The 21,170-nt window shown below is 39.0% G+C and overlaps 1 protein-coding gene across 5 annotated transcripts; it reads left to right on the top strand.

Annotated features, from left to right (window-relative positions):
* The first annotated feature begins 1,040 nt into the window (after positions 1-1,040).
* Positions 1,041-19,905, top strand: arhgef3 (Rho guanine nucleotide exchange factor (GEF) 3). Of its 5 annotated transcripts, none has more exons than XM_015958697.3 (12): positions 1,041-1,168; positions 4,147-4,207; positions 6,412-6,474; positions 14,368-14,475; positions 15,023-15,289; positions 15,493-15,555; positions 15,733-15,829; positions 16,325-16,401; positions 16,520-16,777; positions 16,897-17,067; positions 18,203-18,368; positions 19,049-19,905. In XM_015958697.3, exons 1-12 carry the CDS (start codon positions 1,134-1,136, stop codon positions 19,672-19,674), a joined length of 1,992 nt encoding a protein of 663 aa, XP_015814183.3. In that variant the 5' UTR covers positions 1,041-1,133; the 3' UTR covers positions 19,675-19,905. The 5 variants fall into 5 exon arrangements, with proteins under 5 accessions (XP_015814183.3, XP_015814182.3, XP_015814185.3 ...); XM_015958696.3 differs by having other exon boundaries at positions 1,044-1,168; positions 18,179-18,368; XM_015958699.3 differs by lacking the exons at positions 1,041-1,168; positions 4,147-4,207 and adding an exon at positions 5,070-5,314 and having other exon boundaries at positions 18,179-18,368.
* Positions 19,906-21,170: the final 1,265 nt, after the last annotated feature.

The raw sequence follows: 21,170 nt of genomic DNA, 5'->3' as shown, positions 1-21,170 counted from the left end.
CTGAACTCTTATCTTGGCTGACATAAAAGCAGCAGACAGCCCTACAGTGCCTGAGCTGCCAGGCGTCAACGCTTAAAACAACAAAATCCGCCAAAACTCAAAAAGCTGAAAAGTCATCCAGCCCGGAAATGACCAGCCTTCAAAATAAAAGCACAAACATCTGTGACGGAACAGTTAAAAAACAATGTTTGGAATGGTAAAGTTGTGGTGCAAAAAGGCTGAATAATTTGTTCCTCCATTTTCAAGAAACTTTAAAAAAGGATGGCGCTAGTTTGTTTGTAATGTCTTTTTTTGTTCTAATTGAAGAATTTGCCTTTTAATAAGTTTAAAAAATTTTTGGGGGTAAGTTTTTGCACAAATGTGACAGGTATGTCAAACCGTTATGTGCTTGGGCTCTGCATAGCCTATACCACCTCTCTCAGAATGGATATAAAGAGCCAAAAATTCTACCTGGTCCTAAAAAAAGTTTATGTTCAAATTTGACTTTTTGTAGTTTTTAAGTCTTTAGAACAAACTTATGTCATGCTTTATCATTTAGTTAAAAATTAGAAGAACATTATCTAGTTTAGCCTACTCAAAAAAAAAACAAACAAACATGAAAACACATCAGTCTGTATGATTTTATTTATATAAATGAAATGTTGATGCCATGGTTTTTGTGTATTAATGTTTAATCCATAGTTTTGATCACAAATGATTGCCTAAAATCAAGAAGTTCCAATTAATAAAACGTTTTATCTCAATAGGCCTTATGTAGAGGTCGCCTTTATTTTCTCATCAACCTGAAGTAAAGTTTCAGCCAGCAGCCTAAGTAAGTTACGTTTCCTTTCTGACTTGTAGGCTATATGTTTAGACCTGTGACCTAGCATACGCACGCTTTGATTAAGAAAGCTTTTATTTAGAAAGGTATAAAACCGGAAAAGGAAAGAATAACTCAAACTTTGCTTTTTAAGGCTTCATGAATCTAACTCACCGTGTTGTTCGGCTCAGTCTTCACCCTAAAGTTAAACTTTTATATATAAACGTTACTTTTTACTCACCTGTGTGACGTCGACGGCTGGAAACAGCTGTTGTTTAACAAAATCAGCTGATTGTGGGTTTGTTTTTGAATTTTTGGGAGGAGCTGCAGTCCGATGCAGGCAGGTGATGGATGTCGGCGGGGTAAAAGGTAAGAGAGATAAGAGGTTGATTTATTCAGTTTTAGTAGATTTTAATACAGTAAAAGTCTAAAACCAGAACTACTACTACTAATAATTATAATAATGATGATGATGATGATATAAATCAAATTAATTGGTTTGTTACACCAATTCAAATTCAACCAAAGTATCATATCGTTGAACAGCTTCAGTTTGGAGAAACAGAGATTAGTTCTAATCAGGTTAGTCTGACTGAGGTCAGCAACTAAATGTTTAATAAATCAGTTAATGCAAATGTCCTTTAAGATTTCTCCAAACTTATCTATGCAGTTAATATTTAGTAGCCTGGCAAGCCGATATATATATATATATATCTATATATATAGATATATATATATATGAATATATAGTCTGGCTATGGCCCATTGGCTATCAGTTGTGGTGCGGAATCTATGGTAGTCTTTCAAACGGTCTTCACATGCTATTGGACAACAAACAGCGTGACGTACTCATTGCTACGGATGCCGGTCAGCGCTCTTGAAGAAGATGCAAATGCATCCTTTTTCTAAATAAACTTAAGTACCTTTATCTGCTCCTGACTCAAAGAACAGTCCAAGTCTAAAAAGTTCAATGTTGATGCCAAACAAGCCAGTGCTATCATAGCTGCTCCACTCTGTTGCATCATCCCGCCCACCAAACCGATAGAGCGCTGTGATTTCCACAACACAAGACTGGATGCAATCTCTTTATATTTTTTATTTAACTAAATAATCTTTCATAATAACCATCAAATAAGGAATCATGTAGGTTATAAAATAGCATTTGCACGAACCTTCATAAGTGGTTTTATGACATTTTCTTTTTTGTCCCATAGTTACTGTATTTCTGAGCTTGGCTGATTATCAGAACCAATCACCATGTCTCTAAACTGAGGTTGTTCAAATAGCTTTCGAAACAGATAAAAGAGTAATTATTCAAAATAATTTGTTTTGCGAGATCTGAATAAGTGTTTTAACCCACAGGTTGACGGAACTAATTTTAGTCCCTTTTTCTTATTAAAGCATGAACCGAATGCAACTGGGGAAAAAATACTATTGTAAAAAAATTCTAAACAATATGTCAATGTAACAATTAATTAATTACCAGCATTATCTCACATAATTGATACATTAAAATAATAATTACAAAAATATTGTTACATTTTATGCCCAGAGGTGAAAAAACACAAACAAAATTCTAACCTTTTATTTCTTTTGTTGAAGTTAAAGAGCTAAGCCTTGAGATGTGTCATGATAGTATACTTTTTGGTTTATCCAAGTCATATAGTCTGGATTTATGGACCCTCTAAAGAAACATTTAGTCCAGATTTGATGCAAAAATGTGAAACAGGTGAATCCTCCTCACAGCCATAAAAAGGCTCAGTTAGGTGACTTGCTGATTCTTGGAGGAATGTGGTTCAGCTGTTGTTGGAAAACTAGAAAAACGTTGTTCAGGTGAAAAAGATTAAAACTCACTTTTCCTCCAACAACAAAAATACTGAATTTCTGGCTTGAGTTTCTTATGTCCAAAGTGAAATAAATTATATAATTTATTTGCATTTCTCCTTATTTATTCTGCATTAGAGCCTCCATATTTGACATAATCTGTGACGTAAGTTATTTGAAGATCTCTTTCGGACACAGATTTTAGGGTTTTTAGTTAATTAAGCTGAAAAACGAGTCCAGAAACCAATGTTCTCCATCTCAGATTTTCCTTATTTGTCAAATATTTCAAACACAATCAAGTCTGGAGCTTCAATTGAATGATTGTTTTTTATTTTTATTGAATGCTATTTTTAAGCTGTAAAAGTTGCTATTAAAAATAGCCTTCAATCCCTAGTGACATAATTAATCACTTGCTCTCATAGACTGTACATACTTGCTCTGTAAAAGCTCCACTCTGATGGTTAAAATCCCTGAAACTGACCGTAAAAACATATTCAGGTGAGGATTATTGCTCCTGCAGGCTACATGATCCTGCATGTTGTGGACTTTTGATGAGACCTTGCTTCTGTTAGAGTCAGATGTGCTGGAGCAGAGGAACGTCTATGACATGCACGACTGTGCGTCCTGTAGGATCAGATTTCAGTTGCTCTGAAGTTCTAACAACACAAACGTGTGTTTGAGTCGGAGCATTCAGCAGCAGGGTGGGATGATTTGTACAACTCTCAGGAATGAATGAGTCACACACTTAAACACAAAGAGGGAAGGAGGCGGTTACACAGCTTGCATCAGATAGATCACTTTCCTGTCCCCCCCCCAAAAAACCCACACATGTGTCTTCTGGAAAATCAACACATCCTTCAGATCTGTTGTCTGTTTACCTGCAGTGATCGCTAACCAGGGCAGAAATTCAAAAGGTTTAACGCCTGTTTCTAATTTTCCTGCCAGCAGCAGGAGGCCAGGATGCTAAAATAGACCCAGTTATTGTTTGTTGCTCTGATCAAACACACTTGTCTTAAAGCAGGAGATGTGATGCAGCTGTGTATTATTAAGACTTATTGATCCAACACACACACACACACGCACGCACGCACACACACACACACACACACACACAAATGCTGCAGGAGGTCAAACAAGGGTAGCAGAGCAGGACCATTATCACTAACTTGCCCCAGTGTCTGCAGTTTGATCCATTTTTGGTGAACTGGGAGGAATTTTCCTCCATCTTGATTTGTGATTATATCTTCACGTCTTAATTTTCTCTGTAATATTAAAAACAAAATCAGAGTTCATTTTTTGCAGAATGAGTGTAACTTTATTAAATTTATCACTTTATTTGCCTCTTTTACTTTTCACTTCTTTGTATGCGAAGGATGTTCTGATCAGATCTGACCACATGGGGGCGCTCTTCTCAAAACTAAACTTCATCTGCTTCCTCTCTGCAGAGACAACTTTTTTTTTCATAGTCTAACGCTTGAATCTGAACCCTTAAAAATGTATCCCTCATTTTCTTCTTGTTGCAGGTGGAAGCTGCAGAGGAAATCATCCTCTCTCCTCTCTAGTGATGGCTGGTCTCTCAGAGGGGTAAGAACATGTTCCACCGATTTATGGATGGGGATGGGGTGGGGTAATCCCAACATTTCACCTGTGACCCACCTGTATGATAATATACTTTAAAACAAGGATGGATGTGTAAAAATGTACACGACCTGTTGCTTCTGGATGCAGGAGGGATAGCCTGGTTTAAGATATTCATAATTTACTATAAAAAACTGTAGCCTACAGCCTCTATATATGTCAATGATCTGAACTCATGGCTGAAAGTTATTCCTGCAAATGCATCGTAATTTGTTTCAGTTTATTGTTGTAATGAAAGCAGAAAAAACAGACTCATTGCAGCCTCAGAAGTTACACGTTAAAAAAAATTCAGGAAGAAAGAAATATGTGAACGTACATAAAAACATTATGTCCTTATCCAGTTAATGTGCATTAATAAGAAATGAGAATAAAAAAATACCCTTAATGTAGTTTTCTGACACTTCATCAGTTAAAATGTTATGTGTTATTTTTATAAATAGGAGTTATTATTTTCTAGTGTCACCGAGTCTCCTGGAGCTCCTAATAATAGACAATTGTCTCCCCACTCGATGGCTGTCGCTTCCTGTTTGTCCTGTGGGGAACACACACACACACACACACACACACACACACACACACACACACACACACACACACACACACACACACACACCCACATTGTGAAGGGGTTCCTGTTCCTAAGGGTCTGTAGATCCACTCAGGAAGGTGGAGAATCTGAGGAGGTGAAGGAGCAGAAAGCTGGAGGAGACAAACACAAGAAGGGACCAGAAGAGAGGAGGTTAAGGAGAAGAAGGCAGGATAAACTGGAGGAAGAGGAAAGCAAAACGTGAAGTTTAGAGGAGACAGAGAAAGTGGAATAAAATGTGACTGTGAAGGAGGTGATTTAAAGGACTTGAAAGGATCCAGGAGACGCTTTTGGAGGAATTGATTGGAGGAGGACGGGACAGGGATCTAATGTGACTTTGGGGTGAAAAGAAGAACTGGAGGAAGAGGAGAAGAAGAAAGGCGAGAAGAGGCATTAGAGTTAATCAGTGTGTTTGAGGAGCAGATCTGGTCCTGATGATGGGCTGTTGTCTCTTTATTTACTATCAGGTAAGTTTCTGATCAGGTGAAGGATTTCTGTGGTGCATTTCAGATAAAACCAGAACCTTAAAAAAAGATCCTGCTATAATGTTGTTTTACAGTCATTAACTGATTTATGCCCCAGTTTCATTTATATTTAGCTGTTTTGGTTTCTTTTTGATATTGAATTTTGTGGATCAAAATAAAAAATTCAAAATCTAGATTTAAGCCTAAAATATATTTGCTGTTCAGTCATTTTGGCGGATCAGAAATAATGGCAATGCATCAGAACCAAAGACAAAACAAGTGAGGGTACAGGTTCTGTGTTAAAAGGCTGCATAAGTACAGGTCTTTGTTATTTTTGGGGGACGTTTTCTCAAGTTTTGATCTGGTTTATCTGAATTTTTGGAACTATTGATGCCCATTAACATCCCATGTGAACATGAAAAGGAGTCATTATTCCAACATGATTCTTTTCCATCTTATTTATGTTTGTTTTATTTGAAAGATGTTGTGTCTCTGTTAGTTAAGAGGTGAGAGTGATGGAGGAGGAAGACTGGCCTTATATGGGTTGAAGCCCCTAAGCCCCTCCTCCTCCCCATGGTGCTTTAAAGGTAAAGTCTGCCAAACTGTGCGACGTCCGGACAACAACAAAGTCTCAACACAATGCTGAACAAACAGCAGACTTCCTGCTTTTGTGGCGCTCCGCTGCATAGATCCCAACATCCTCCTCCTTTTTTAATTCCTCCTCCTCCTCCTCTGTCCTGCCATCCTCCTGATGTTTGTGTGGTTGTTTTTTCCTCTATTCATCACCATGGCAGCAGACAAGGACATTTTGTTTATATGTCTTTCTGCAGCTAACTGTAAGTCATGGCTGTCAGAGTCAAGTGTGAAAAACCAACTCATTGTCTCAGATATGAGTCGGTGTAATACAAACATAACAGATGAGTCATTCTGAAGCTTTATTGTTTAAATGTTTATAGAACATGATTTGAAGATATCATTTTGTGCTTTTTTAAAATAAAATATGCTAAATTATTCCAAGTAATGTCAATTAAATTGCTGAAATTCCCACATGCATTCTAGCTATAATGCAGTTTTTATTTTTCTGCTGTTTTGTGTTGCAGAAAAAGAGAAAGCAGGCCAGCCGAGATGCAGATGCCCTCAGTCTCTGCAGCCTGGACATCAACGTAAGCAAAGCTTCACTAAACTAAATGGGTGCATTAGTGTGTGTGTGTGTGTTTGTGTGTGTGCGTGCATGCATGTGTGTGCGTGTGCAGGTGTGTGTGTGTCTGTGTGTGTATCCCAAAATGTGCTCTGTTGGATTGAGATCTGGTGACTGTGGAGGCCATTTGAGTACAGTGAACTCATTGTCATGTTCAAGAAACAGATCTAAAATGATTGGAGCTTTATGACATGGTGCATTATCCTGCTGGAAATAGCCATCAGAAGATGGGTACACTGTGGTCATGAAGGGATGGGCATGGTCAGCAATAATAGTCAGGTAGGCTGTGGCATTGCAACGATGATCAATTAGTATAAAGGAGCCCAAAGTGTGCCAAGAAAATGTCTCCCACACCATTATACCACCACCACCAGCCTGAATCAGTGATGCAAGGCAGGATTGACCCATGCTTTCATGTTGTTGACGCCAAATTCTGACCCTACCATCTGAATGTCGCAGAAGGAATCGAGACTTCACAGACCAGGCAACATTTTTCCAATCTTCTATTGTCCAACTTTGCCGAGTCTGTGTGATTGTAGCTTCAGTTTCCTGTTCTTATAGCTGACAGGAGTGGCACCCGGTGTGGTCTTCTGCTGCTGTAGCCCATCTGCCTCAAGGCACGACGTGTGTTGCATTCAGAGATGCTCTACTGAAGATTTGAACCCCTTGTTAACTTTTGTTCACATCAAACCACTTCTGGCCTTAAAGCTTCCAGATGGAGCATCAGGATTTGAATCCTAAAGAGGACAGCAGTAGTTCAGGAGGTAGAGCAGGTTGTCCCGCAGTTGGAAGGTTGTAGGCTCAATCCCGACTCCCACCAGAAAATACTGCTGTTGTGTCCTTGGGCAAGACACTTGACCTGCCTTGCCTGCTGGTGGTGGTCGGAGAGACTGGTGGCACCAGTGTTTGGCAGCCTCTCTGTCGTCAGTGAGCCCCAGGGCAGCTGTGGCTACATCGTAGCTCATCATCACCAGTGTGTGAATGGGTGAATGACTGATTGTGTTGTGAAGCACCTTGGGCGGTTGTAGAACCCTAAAAAAGGTGCTATACAAATACAGGCTATTTACAATTCATCATAAACATGCCATATCTTCCATCCATATCCTAAACTTGTCTATGCCCTCTGTTGGAGGATCTACAGGTGACATGGACCTATTTTATTTCTTAGACTGTATTTTTATATCATTAATTCATATTAAAAGATTTAAAGGGTTAAAGATTAAAAAATGAATGAACTCAACACATTTTTATTGTTGGTGTGATTTTCATAAAAATGAAGTTAGAGATGAGTTTTCACTGGTTTAACACTGTTTTATTTTATTTTGAGATTATTGTCAAACTTTTATTTATGAAATTATTAATAACACATCCCTTTTGGTTTTCAGATTTTTTTTGTTATTGATCTTTAGTGTTTGTTTCAACAACAGTTAGAAACTAAAATTTGCAAATTGTAGACCAAACTGTCAGATAGACAGACAATATTTATTATATTTATTATTATATATTTTATTTCATGAAAACATCTGTTCACTTTGTAGGAATCAAGTCCTTCAAATAAACTACGTTTTCTTGGCTGATTCGAGGCTTTTATCGATGTTTGAATTTTCTGCTCTGAGAAGAATTAAGCTTTTGATAGGGTTCATTTTAATGTAAAATATATGAAATTACTATTATTTTGATTTTAAATACTGATAATACATTTAAATAATTATTTATGACTGAGGGTTATATACCTCATGTTGCTCCTGTATTTTTAGCCTTGTGGCTTCAGTCCGTTGCTTCCCGGGCGTTTCCCTGTTTCTGCTCCATCTAGCACAGGATGTTCAACACACTCCAAGGCACAAATGGACCTAACACTCCATCAGTCTGACTTTGCTCAAAACTGCGCTGGCAGATAATCTAACCTGGACTCAGTTACAGTCTATTGTTTCTGTGAATCGAGTACAAACTTATTGTGTTCTCGCTCCAACTGCAGGAAGCTTTCATCTGATTCTAAAGGTCAAAGGTTGAGGCAGCTGTCTTCAACAGATCAACAACATTTTCTTTAAAAGAGCAGGTCAGCTCAGAACCTATAAAAACAAAATCACCGATCACACATCTAATTAACTGGTTGCTGTGGATGTAAATCCTACGGTTGTTTCAGGTTGTGACATATTTGGGGTTTATTTTCTCTTTGGCTTCAGAGTTCGTATTGATTTATTTTGTTTTCCAGACTAATTAATGCAGCTCTGCTGAAGGCCTGTGTGCTGGGGCATGGTGGAAGAACAGTTATCGATGTGGTTTAGGAATTACTCTGACAGAAAAAAATATATTACAATAATTTTTTATCTTCTGTTTTTAAATAGCTTTAATGTCAAATGATATGACTTAACTGAAAAAAATATTTCCACTTCAAAAATGTCAGATTGTTTGTTCAAAAAACTATTTTATGATTTCAGGAGCGTTTGTTTATTTTATTACAGGAAGAATTTTGAATTCATAATTTTATTATTCATTTGACTGAAGTTCATTATCTGTTTGACTTCTTGCACAAATGGTAAATGGCCTGTATGTGATATAGCGTTCTAGAGTTCTGGAACACCCCAAGGTGCTGTACAACAGAATCAGTCACTCACCCATTGCCATCCTGGTGATGATGAGCTACATTGTAGCCACAGCTTCCCTGGGGCACATTGACAGAGACGAGTCTGCCGACACAGGTGAAACCGGTCCCTCCAAACACCACCAGTGTCTTGCCCAAGGACACAATGACAGAGGCTTGAACCTGCAACCTTCCGGTTACAGGGCGAGCACTTAACTTCTGTGCCACTGTCGCAGCACCACACACAAAATGTGTCCAAGGTTTGGGTGTCTGAAGATCAAGTAAGTTTGAAGGAACAAAGAACATTTGTAAATTATTCTAAAACATATATATTTGAAATCTACAGTTTATTTATTACTATCAAATTGTTACATAATTACGTGTTTAAATAAAAAAGATTATTGTTATTATTTTTAATAATATTACATCAAGCTTTAAAGAGGTATTGACTAATTCCCTCATTCATACTTAAATATTTTACTCAGTATTCATTAAAATGGTTGCAATTACTGGTTATTATTATTTATTGTTCATTTAGAAGTGGCAGTATACCATTTCCTGGCACTAGGGAGCAGTACATACATCTCAGGGTTGTTTTACGCCATATTGCAGTGACTGTCACTAGTTTAAAGAAACATTACGGTAATTGTTGTTACCTGTGGAGAAGAAAGCATGTGACCTTGGCACGACTTCTTAGACTCTGATGGTCCTTTAGTTGTTTCCATCGAGAGAATTCAGTGATGATTGTAGTTTTCTGGCACTGTAGTTTCTGGATCTGCTTGGGGTCCTGTGCCTGCCGATGATGTCATCATACTACGGCAATACCACTCGGCCAAAATACATTGCATTTCTTTTCTGATTCTGTTTTTTCACATAAGTTTTAGAAAGAGTTAGTTTGTTATTAAATTCCTGTTTCTTACTACCTAAATGTTTTTGAACTTGGTAACGTAGCTTCCGTAAGTTGTATGTCCAGTCAATCATCTAGTGTGACATCATCGACAGGTGCAGGACCCTGAGCCGGCCAGAAGGAAACATGGCATCTAATATGGTGTCCCCCAAAGACGCTAGACCCGCGCTCTGTGTACTTCAACAATGTTTTTGAAGGATATTTCCAGATCTTAAGTGTAAAAGCTACACATTGTCTCTTTAAGGCTAATTGAAGTCCTGTCCTAAGGGCTTTTAAGTTTAAAAAAATATATAAAAAACAAACTAAACAAGATAGAAATTTGCAACAAAAGGATAGAAAACGTAATAGTAACAGTTTGCAATGAGGGTACCTTTATTGACATTACTTATTGCATTATTAAGCATTAATAAACAATTTTAAAAAGTATTAATAACTGCTTCATAATGTTGGTGTTAAGTGATGCAGCAGTAGATCAGGAAGTTGAACAGGTTGTTGAGTAATCCGAAGGTTGCAGGTCCAATCCCAGCACCAGACAGCATATTTTCTGTTGTGTCCTTGGGCAAGACATTTAACCAACCTTGCCTGCTAGTGGTGGTTGGAGGGACTGATGGCGTCTGTGCTCAGCAGCCTCACCTCTGTCTGTGTGCCCAGGGCAGCTGTGGCTACACCGTAGCTCATCACCATGTGTGTGTGAATGGGTGAATGATACACTGTAGTGAAAAGCACTTTGGAGTCCACTGACTCTGAAAGGTGCTATAAAAATGTGGGTCATTTATCATCATTTATTATTATCATTACTAAGTAAGCAGACCCCAGACCTTTGTCCTGACCATAAGAAACACATATTAGTTAATATCGGGAGTGTTAATGAAGGGATTCTTTGTTTATTAATGCTTAATGATGCACTAAATAACATTAATTAAAGGACCTTTATTGTAAAGTGTTACCAACATAATTAATGAAAAAACTACTAATTTTAATTTATTTTTTCTTTTAAATGACTTTACAGACTAAAATGTTGTCTGTGCTCTCTGCACACAATATAAAAATGTTCATACAGATTTAAAGCCATTTGAAAAATGGGATTAAATTAATAATATGTTTAGAATGATGTCTTAGTCTTCTACTGACCAAAAGTCAAAACACAGTGATATTTATTCGATCGTGCAGCAAAAATATAAAAATAAATAAAATAAAAGATTTTTACATTGCTTCAGATAAGCTTGCATAAGTGGGTTCATTTAAACAACGGCTGCTTAAAGCTAATTTATTAACAATAGTCCCTCCCAATTACTAAAAGTCATTTCACACAAACACACAGCAATCGATGTGGAAAGTGGTGGAAAACCAGGACACAGTTGTGTCTGCCTGCAGGCGACCATCATGCTGGCTCCAGTTGGTGTTTACAGTTTCCAGTAACACCAGCAGCAACAGTATCGCCTCCAGCAGGTGGCTGCATTTAGGTCACAATGAGACAGAACCATAAACTGCTGAGTAAAACATTTATATTTATCTATACAGCTGCATGACTCCTTATATTTCTATCATTGAAATAAAGTGTGATTTTTTATCGGTTTATGTGAAGATGTTCTTTTGTTCTGACCGATTCTTCTGTATTGTTCTACCAGAAACAGCAGATGAGGTCATTTTTGGTGTTTAATGAAGCCAAATCTGTAGTTTATCAAGTATTTTTTGTGTTAGATTATAACAAATCTTCATTGAGACGTAGCTTTTGATCCTGTTGGGCCAATCTAGTTACTACTGGGGTTTGGTCCTTTTATGAGTTCATCGTGAAAATCACATCTATGAGGGAAGTCAAGGGAGTGGCGCAAGAAATAAAAAAGAAAAGAATAGATACAAGAAAAAGAATAGAAGGAAGGAAATGAGTGAGCAAGTGGGGGAAAGGATGAATAAGTGAACCAGTGACATACAGAGAGTGATAAGAGAGTATGACCTAACAGAGGGGTGGAGGAGGGGTAGGAGTCATAGATCCAGCTTAGTCGTGGCAGCGATCACTCTCCACAGTTTAGGATCCAGACCTTTCCTGGTTCGTCTGCAGGAACAGAGCTTTCTGGACTCTCTCTGCTCTTTTTGAAAACTGGATTATTTCTGCAGACAGTATGTGAATCCCCTGCTGATGATCCTCCAACAGAACCACTTTGTTGGAAAACTCAAACGGAAACTGTTTCAGTCTTCTCTGAACTCAGAAATGTTCATCTATTTTCTCCGCTGACCTTCTCTTAATCCCAGTCAGGACCACATGCTGGATTCTGGACTCTCCTGCTCTCTCAGACATTTAACCACGTAGAGAACATTCATAGATAATCTCTTGGAGCATAGGAAGGTCTGGATGCTGCTGGTTTTTGGTGTGATCAGCATGGTGACCGGGCAGAGACCTGTAGTTGTGTCTGGACGGTCTTTTAGCTCGGAATACCCAGGAAACAGAACACAGAGCCGTGAGATGGGAAAACAAGTGGAGGTGAGATTTTTGTCCAGGAACATTTTTGGTTTCCGGATTAGGAAAGAAGAGACGGGGGTAAACGTCAGCTGCTCTCATCCGCTTGTTGATCTCCTGCTCCATCTTTCCCTCACTCGTGAACAAGATCCCGAGATACTAACAACATACAACAATGAAGAAATAAAATCAGCTTTTGCCACATTTGATTTGCTGAAAGAAATAATACTAATGCTAACTTCATCTGGACAATTTAAGCCCTGAAGTAGTTTGACAGGAATTGTCTACAAGAAGTTACTGATGACAGTTGTTGGTCATCATTCATTGAATAACGATAATAAAGATAAATTAGTTAAATTTCACCTTAAAGATCTAGAAATAAAATACAAGCTGCCTCACCTGCCTGGATTAAGAGGCCCAAATCTTTCTCATAATAAGGTCACATACAATCACACTGAAGGCCACACCTTTGTCCAGACTGGGCTATTGCAACTTTCCGTTTGCTGAACTGAGTAAATTTTTGATTATGATGTGCAGTTAGTTCAGATTAAAGCAGCTAGATTTGTATCTGGACTAAAGAGATGGGAAAACATCTCTATCCTGGCGTCTCCTATCTGCGCTTGCTTCTCGTGGAGCTTCGGACACAAGGCAAGATCTTGGTTCAGGCCTAGAAGGTTCTCACTGGAATAGGTCCTCCATATACTTCTTTCTAAACACTTCCCTTCAAGATCTCTTCGATCAGCTGATCACGGTCTCTTGGTGGTCCTGGGGACAAAACAAACACCAGGGGTGACCTGCCTTCTCTGTTTTTGTCCTAAACTTCAGTATCAATTCTCCCTCTAAGTTAAACTGGCACCATCATTACAGTGTTTTAAAGCTACACTCTTTTTTACAGACTTTCAAAGACTCTTCTCTTGCATTCTGTCAGTGGTGTACTTTGGACCAGTGGCGGATTTAGCTATTTGGGGGCCCAAGGCTAACACAAACATGAGGCCCCCTTACACTACATTTTTGACAATCTTACCTTTAACTGGATTTGCGAAACTCTCCCCTCTTCTGCCTTGAGTTGTTTTCCCTTTTTATTAGTCCTCCTCTTTTTTCCTGTCTTCCTCTCCCTTGGAGTGCCTTCAATATTTGCTCTGCTTTCTTCTTCCTGTCAGTGCTCCTGTGCTTTTGCCTTTGTTTTTTTGTTTTTGTTTTGTTTTTTCTATTTTCCATTTTGGTCTATGTTTTCTTTCCTTTAAACATTTTCCATTGTCTTTCCTTTGTGCTTCCTTTGATGTTTACATTGAAAAATTACATCATTTTCAGAAGTGAAGAAAAAAGCTTTTTGAAAGCAAGCTGCTTCTTTCTCTTATTGGAACCACTAGGATAACTCCATTTCATGCTTCATGTTTTGACTACCGCTTCGAGTTTGTTACGAACGCTCCTGCCTCTCTTCTTCTTCTGCTGCTTTCTCTTCTTATTATTATTCGTGGTCTTATTGGCACTTGGCAAAAAACAATTTGGTGCATTACTGCCACCAACTGGATTGGAGTGGAGTGACTATCAATCACTTACTGTTTGTGCATCGAGTCTTAAAGGAATGGTCCATTGTGGCATTGACAAAGGGGTGCCGGGGGGGCCCAGGCGGCCACCGACCTATGCCTAATGGTAAAACCGCCACTGCTTTGGACTACCTTGATTGGTATTATGCAAGTGCTTCATAAATAGATAAATGAATGAAGTCCTGTAGTCCTGCTGACTCAGCAAAAGCAATTAAACTGAAACCTCACAATTGGTTAAATGAGGTTTTAAATGACATCATGGTGAAATTGTTGGTCTTGTGGTGTCCTTCAGGGATCCATACTGGGTCTGATTTAAATTTGTTTATGTCAGATTTTATTAACAGTTTTACCTCTGCTGTATCCTTTAGGAGCCCAGCACCAAGCGCAGTAAGCCCATCTCCAAGGTGACGTCTCTGGTCAACCTGCTGCCGCCCGTCAAGAGCACACCTCTGAAGAGGATAGGTCAGACACTCCAGGTAAACCCAACAAATGTTTCCAGACTTTGAGCAGAATGATCATTGACTTGGATAAATTTGAAAATCACAGGCATATAAAAAGACTGTTTTGTGGAAAAGTAAAATCATCTGTAATTTTTTAATCAGTCTGCACATCAGAAATTCCAGCCGACACACAATCATGATTACTTTTTGAGCATCAAATAACAAATTAAAGCTAAATGTATTAGAAATGTCAATGTTAAAAAATACAACAGCAAGGTAAGAAATGCGTAAATCAACAAGAGTCAAAACCTGAAAAAAAGAAGTGAGAAACATTTTATTCATCAGGAAAATCCCATTTGTTTACATGGAGGGGGCGGGGCCTTAAACCTGTACTATAACCAGGCAAAAGGGGGCACTCTTGCTTCATAAAACTGTTGTAAATAGTGTGTTTAACTTTTCTTCTAAACAGTGTAAAAGTTGCACACTGATCCAAGCTGCAGGAAAGTGTTCTGTGCTTCTGAAGCAAAAAGCTTAAGAAAGTAAAACTATTTGTTGTTTACGTGTTTATTCTCTGTCTTTGCAGCGCTCCATTACTTTTCGTAATGAGAATCGCACAGAGAGAGCCATGCCTCCCCCTCCGCCTCCTCGTCCTCCAACCTCATCCATAATGAAGGCACGTGTTATGTCAGTGACGCTCCCCAACCCTTCCTCCAACATGACTGCATCACGCGTTTCCATAGCAACAGGTCCCGCCTCAAAGCGACGTGACAGCAAGTTGTGGAGCGAGACGTTTGACGTCCGACTGGGAGCAACGCAGTCCCTGAGTCCAAAGGAGATAAAAAGACAGGAGGTAAAAACAAAATCTCCCAACTGCATCTGCATTCAATTGTTTAAATTTAAACATGCCCATCACTTATGAGGTGTCTGAGCCTGAAGAGAAAAGCTGATTATGAAGACTTTAGTTTAAAACCTGGCACATGCAAACTGCCTCTATTCTTGTCCTTTATCATCAGATGATGGATTAAACACTGTTGAACTTTGTTTTGATCGTAGGCTATTTTTGAGTTGGCCCAGGGAGAACAAGACCTGGTTGAGGATTTGAGGTTGGCCAAAAAGGTAAACGCTATTAATTTGACCGGCTGAGATGATGTCACTACAAAATTATACTGTTTCAGTACTCTCAAGTGAGTGTTTGAATTTCTGTGTGTGTGTGTGTGTGTGTGTGTGTGTGTGTGTGTGTGTGTGTGTGTGTGTGTGTGTGTGTGTGTGTGTGTGTGTGTGTGTGTGTTGCAGGCCTATCACGACCCCATGCTGAAGCTGTCCATCATGACCGAGCAGGAGCTGAACCAGATCTTCGGTACTCTGGAGTCACTAATACCGCTGCATGAAGGTGAGAAGAGTAAACATGCATGTCTTTCTGCAGAGCAGCTCTTTGCATCAGTATGAGGGTAAAATTATTGTGCACATCTTCAAGTGGGTAAAGTCTTAATTTTCAGGTATGAGATGATTTTATGTCACGCTTGATACGAGGTAAAATACTTTTAGCACTTAAGTAATCATAAAAATAAATCATGTGATTTTTGTGTGTGTGTGTGTGTGTGTGTGTGTGTGTGTGTGTGTGTGTGTGTGTGTGTGTGTGTGTGTGTTTGAAAGAAAAATGCAGTAGTGTTGCTCATTCATGGGAGAGAAAAAAATGTATGATAGTCTTGGTGAATTTTGAAATCAGAATTATTTATCAGGAATATTCACTGAGTTAGGAAATAAAGTTCACATTTTCAGAAGACTAAACAGTAGTTAGAAAGAATTATAACCCATTAAAACATGAAATTTTCCGTTCTAATTTTTTTGCAGCTGTTTAATGATAAAATATTTGGTCTCTCTCCAGACCTGCTGAGTCAGCTCAGAGATGCCAGAAAACCTGATGGGTCCACAGAGCATGTAGGACACATCCTGGCTGACTGGGTATGTTAATCTGATCAACTACAGTTTTTGAGTTCACATTTAATTTAATTTAATTTTATTTTATTAGAAGTTGTCAGAGACAATTTGTAGTAAGTTTGTTTCCGTGTCCCTGCTACAGCTGCCCTGCCTCTCCTCCTACACATCATACTGCAGTAATCAGGTGAAAGCCAAGGCCTTGCTGGACCAGAAGAAGCAGGATCGACGGGTCCAGGACTTCTTGCAGCGCTGCCTCCAGTCACCTTTCAGCAGGAAATTAGACCTGTGGAACTTCTTGGACATTCCTCGCAGCCGGCTGGTGAAATATCCGCTGCTGCTCAGAGAAATCCTGAAACACACGCCCAACGACCATCCAGATCAGCAGCATCTGGAGGAGGCGGTGAGAAAAAATGTTTTTAACCTTAAGATGAGTTGAACAAAAAGGAATAATTTAGTCATAAATTTTCGTAGACAGGCCCATCGCTGTTAGATGCTAACCGATATGGGAAAATGTTACAGATGCTGATGGTTCAGAACGTTGTAGCGGACATCAACAGGCAGACAGGAGAGTCGGAGTGTCAGTACTACAAGGACCGACTGCTGTACTCAGAGGAAGGACAGAGGGACGAGCTCATCGATCGGACCAGGACCCTCAGCTGTCATGGAGAGCTGAAGAACAACAGAGGACTTGTGAGGAGATTTTTGCATTTTCTACAACTATTTTTAAAGGTGTGGAACACTGAAAAAATATTTTGAATTAATATTTCTGATTATAATCAGTCACTCTGAGTTTTTCATGCAAGCTGAACATGAAAACAGTCTCCTACACCTATCTTCTGCATTACCTTCTGATAGAAAATAGACTCTAGGATTAGAAAAGCCTGACAGATCTACATCAAATGTCACTTAACATTCATGGTCTCACCCATCTTGACTCATGACGGATCAGGCTGTTGTTGGTTTAGAGTCCAGGAAACAGTAGAGAATGTCTTGGCTAACAGAAGCTAACTGTTAGCATTAGCAACTCCACCACACAGCAGAACTCCTCCGGGCTTGTGTTATTTGTGGAGGTAAAACTTCAGAGTTGCGCATCTGAAGCTCTGTGCTATTCTGGCGCTATTCTGGCAATCTGCTAGTTCCTGAAACTGGTGCACCGGGGCTTTGTTTCCCCAGGGTATGACTTACAAGGCATTCATTCCTACTAGAGGTAACTGCAAATGTACTGATTAAATGAGTGTCCCACACCTTCAACACATTTAATCTATGCGACCCAAGGACCTAACATCTTGCAGAGGTTCTGAAACAAATACTCTTCAGAGGTTCATGTTTTATTTTATTATTTTTAAATCAGCAAATTGTAAAACAGAACAGTTAGATGTTTTTTTTTCGGCATTATAAATGTTCTGCTGCTTCATTTTGTTTAATAGTAATTTATATCCACTGCAATTAGAAAAACGCTCATTTTAAGATAAATTGCATAGAAATATACCTTATAATGTGTGTGGTATACTGCTGGTACCAAAGGTTTTGAGAATTCGAAAAATATAAAATGTCCCGAAGTTTTTATCATCAGTGTTTTTCTGTTTATGACTAAATGTACTCGTTCTCTAAATGTTTGACCCCTGCTGTAAGGTTAGTATATTTTCCACTCATAAATTAAAATTTTTTAATCTGCTGTAAGTTCACGTTACAGACAAGATTTACACGTTTAGGACAAGATTAGAAGACTAAAGGATTTAAATCTGTCATATGTGGAGGTAGATGTTAAGAAACCCTAACATCTATCTGTCTCCTTCTCCAGAAACTCCATGTGTTTCTGTTCCAGGACGTCCTGGTCATCACTAGGTTAGTCTCACTCAACAACCAGCCAGTCAGTTACCAGCTCTGCCGCCAGCCCATCCCCATTCGTCAGCTGGACCTGGAGGACCTACCAGATGGAGAGATGAGGGTGGGGGGGTCGATCAGAGGGGCCTTCAGCAACAATGAGCGAAGTCAGTACCAAGCTGGAGACCACAGTTTCTTTGTTCTGTTGGCGGAGTTAGATTCTTGTTGGGATGCGTTGTGCTGTGGGTCGATATTTTCTCAACTCAAATCATCTCTGATAAAAGCTGTACAAGAATCAGAACCTGGTATCGGCAAGATAAACCATAATTGCTGCATCTTAATTAAATTTAAATGTGCAAACATTTAACTGTGAGATTAATATAGTTTGGCTCTGATGCGGATTCTTGTTGAACAAGCAACTGAAAACCTAAAACACATGTGGGGTATTTATATTTACCAAGATTTTTATTAGAAAGAAATGGGTGAAACTATTAAAAAAGTGACCACAGGAACTGTGGAAAAGCAATCAAAAGTTCTTTGTCTGCACACAACATTTATAGCAGCATTGACAATCTCCTTGTAGAGCTTATGGTGACCTATTGACCCCACATGAATGTAGAAGATCCAGCTAAATCATGTCTGTGCAGCTCTTTCACCACATTACAGTAAAACAGCTATTCTTAAATGAATGCCATGCAGCACAATAATGCACGAATGCACACAGTATTTACAGCAGGAGGGAGTCAGCTGGCATGATGCAAACAAAATCCTTTATTAGGATTAGGATTATTAGGATGTTAATAACCTTCTGTGACTTCCATGGTTTCTGTTTGACTTTTACTTTCAGCCAAGAACTTCTTTCGGGTGTCGTACCGTGCAGGAGGACAGCTGCAGACCCTCTGCTTCCAGGCCAGCGACACCTTCAACAAACAGCAGTGGATCAACTGCATCAGACAGGCCAAAGAAGCAGCAGAGCTGACAGGAGACCAGCATGTGGATGCAGGGCTCAGAGGACAGATAGGGACATGTTTTGAGACAAGTCTCAGTGCGTGCAAAGATTCTGGCCTGGAGATGGAGGCAGGTTTAAGTTTGGAGGAACAGGCAAGTCTGAATGGAGGAGAAGATTTTGGTTTGTTTAAGGAGGACAAAGAGACGGAAGAGGGTAAAACAGGCGCAGAGGTTGAAGATGGTTTATTTGGAGATTCTGGAAAGCGTTTGGCATTAGACAGAATACTAGTGATGGACAGTGAGACAATGCCTACTGCAGTCTGGAAGATGGACGAAGGGGGAGAGACTCTTATCTCAGGTGATGATAATTTCCCTTCTTCTGTCTCCTCATCACCATTTCCTACACAAGAAGAGGGGGCTTTTGTGGAGGAGGAGGAGCAGGAAGAGGAGGAGAATGGTTCCAAAGAGGAAGAACAGGTCAGCATGGACACCGGCGAGTGTGCGGAGCTGACCTATAGGTGCTGAAAACCAGAACTGAATGATGACCCCTGTAACCAAATAATAAACATTTGAAGTTCATAAAACTAGTCACTAAAAATGACTTTTTAAACCTTTTTGAAAATGCTGCTGCTGGACATCTGGCCTTGTGCAGTCATGTTTTTGGAGCAAAAACTCCCTGAGATGTCTATAAAGGTGTGGGTGTTACGTCCAGTAACAGGCTTTTATTCCAGTAAAAGCTGCTTCCTGATTATGATCTGCTCACTGACTCATGTATTCACGTAATGCTTTCCTTTGCAGCATTTCTTTTATTCCCAACAATTAAAAAGAAAAAACATTTTAGGATGCAGCTTCTTGATTTATCAAGTTCCACGTTATTATGACTCAGAAACATGTCTGAACACACTGGAATAAAGTCACTGTAAACCTTAGACTTAAAGCACTATAGGAATCTGAATGCATTTTCTGTTTTGTAATCATTCTTGGTTCGTTGCCATGCAGAACTGAAGCAATTTACAGTTTATCTTCATTTATGTACAAGCTCTTAAAGAGCAAATCACCCCCAAATAATTTTTTTCTGATAAACTATATAAATGTTTGTCTAATCGTGCTGCAGACACGTGTAGTCAATAAATTTGCACTTCAGTGCTTTTTATTTTAATTTTCTGGCTAAAACTGTCAGTGTTGTGCTGTTGTCAGGTAAAAACTCTTCACTGCATTTGAATTAAAATCTGCATCGCTATTGGCTAGGAGGTACCCTAGAACGTTAGCTGGTACCATATGATGTCACAACGTCGTTGTGAGCCTGTGTGTGTGTATTTGTTAGCAGCTCCGCCCTCTTGGTCTGCCAGGCAACAGCATTTGTTGCATTTTTCAAACAGGAAGTGGGAGTGGAGTAAATACTCTGGTAAGGGGTGACTTGCTCTTTAAGGGAGAAAGCTGTTGTGTATGTACTGTATGTAAAATTGTATATGAGGTAAATGTTCATATGTATTGTGTTTGTTTAACTCAAGACAGTCCTTTCAATTACTGAAGAAACGACAGGATTAAAGCCAGTTTTAAAAATGTAAAAAAGATTTTTGCACATGTCAGAGACACTTACAGTTTTTCTCAGTCACTTTGGTGCGTTTCTCAGATCAGAATTAAAATTCTCACAACTATTAGTTCAACCTCCACAACATTTAGTCATTTGTGCACATCATAGTAGCAATTTCTCCTTTCTCTGAACAAACTGCAAATGATTTTGGACATGTATCAGTTGCTTTCATACATTTCTCTGCTGTTTTTTGACATTTCCATTTGCTTATGTCATGTCAGTCAAAATGAATTATACTTATGGATGCTGAATAGTCACTCTCAATAAAACTAATAGTCTTACTTTCATTGCTTGAGTCATTAAACACAAAATTGTTGAACTAGTTATCAAATGTCAAATATCAGTCATCTGTCAAGCAAATTCTATACCTTTATCATTTTTTCCTGGAAATGTCTCCTGAATTGAACAATTGATCACAGGTGAATTT

Source organism: Nothobranchius furzeri, chromosome 3 (genome assembly GCF_043380555.1).
Source record: "Nothobranchius furzeri strain GRZ-AD chromosome 3, NfurGRZ-RIMD1, whole genome shotgun sequence".
NCBI lineage: Eukaryota > Metazoa > Chordata > Actinopteri > Cyprinodontiformes > Nothobranchiidae > Nothobranchius > Nothobranchius furzeri.
Note: the sequence above shows the minus strand (reverse complement) of the source record. Positions and strands in the feature narration are given on the sequence as shown.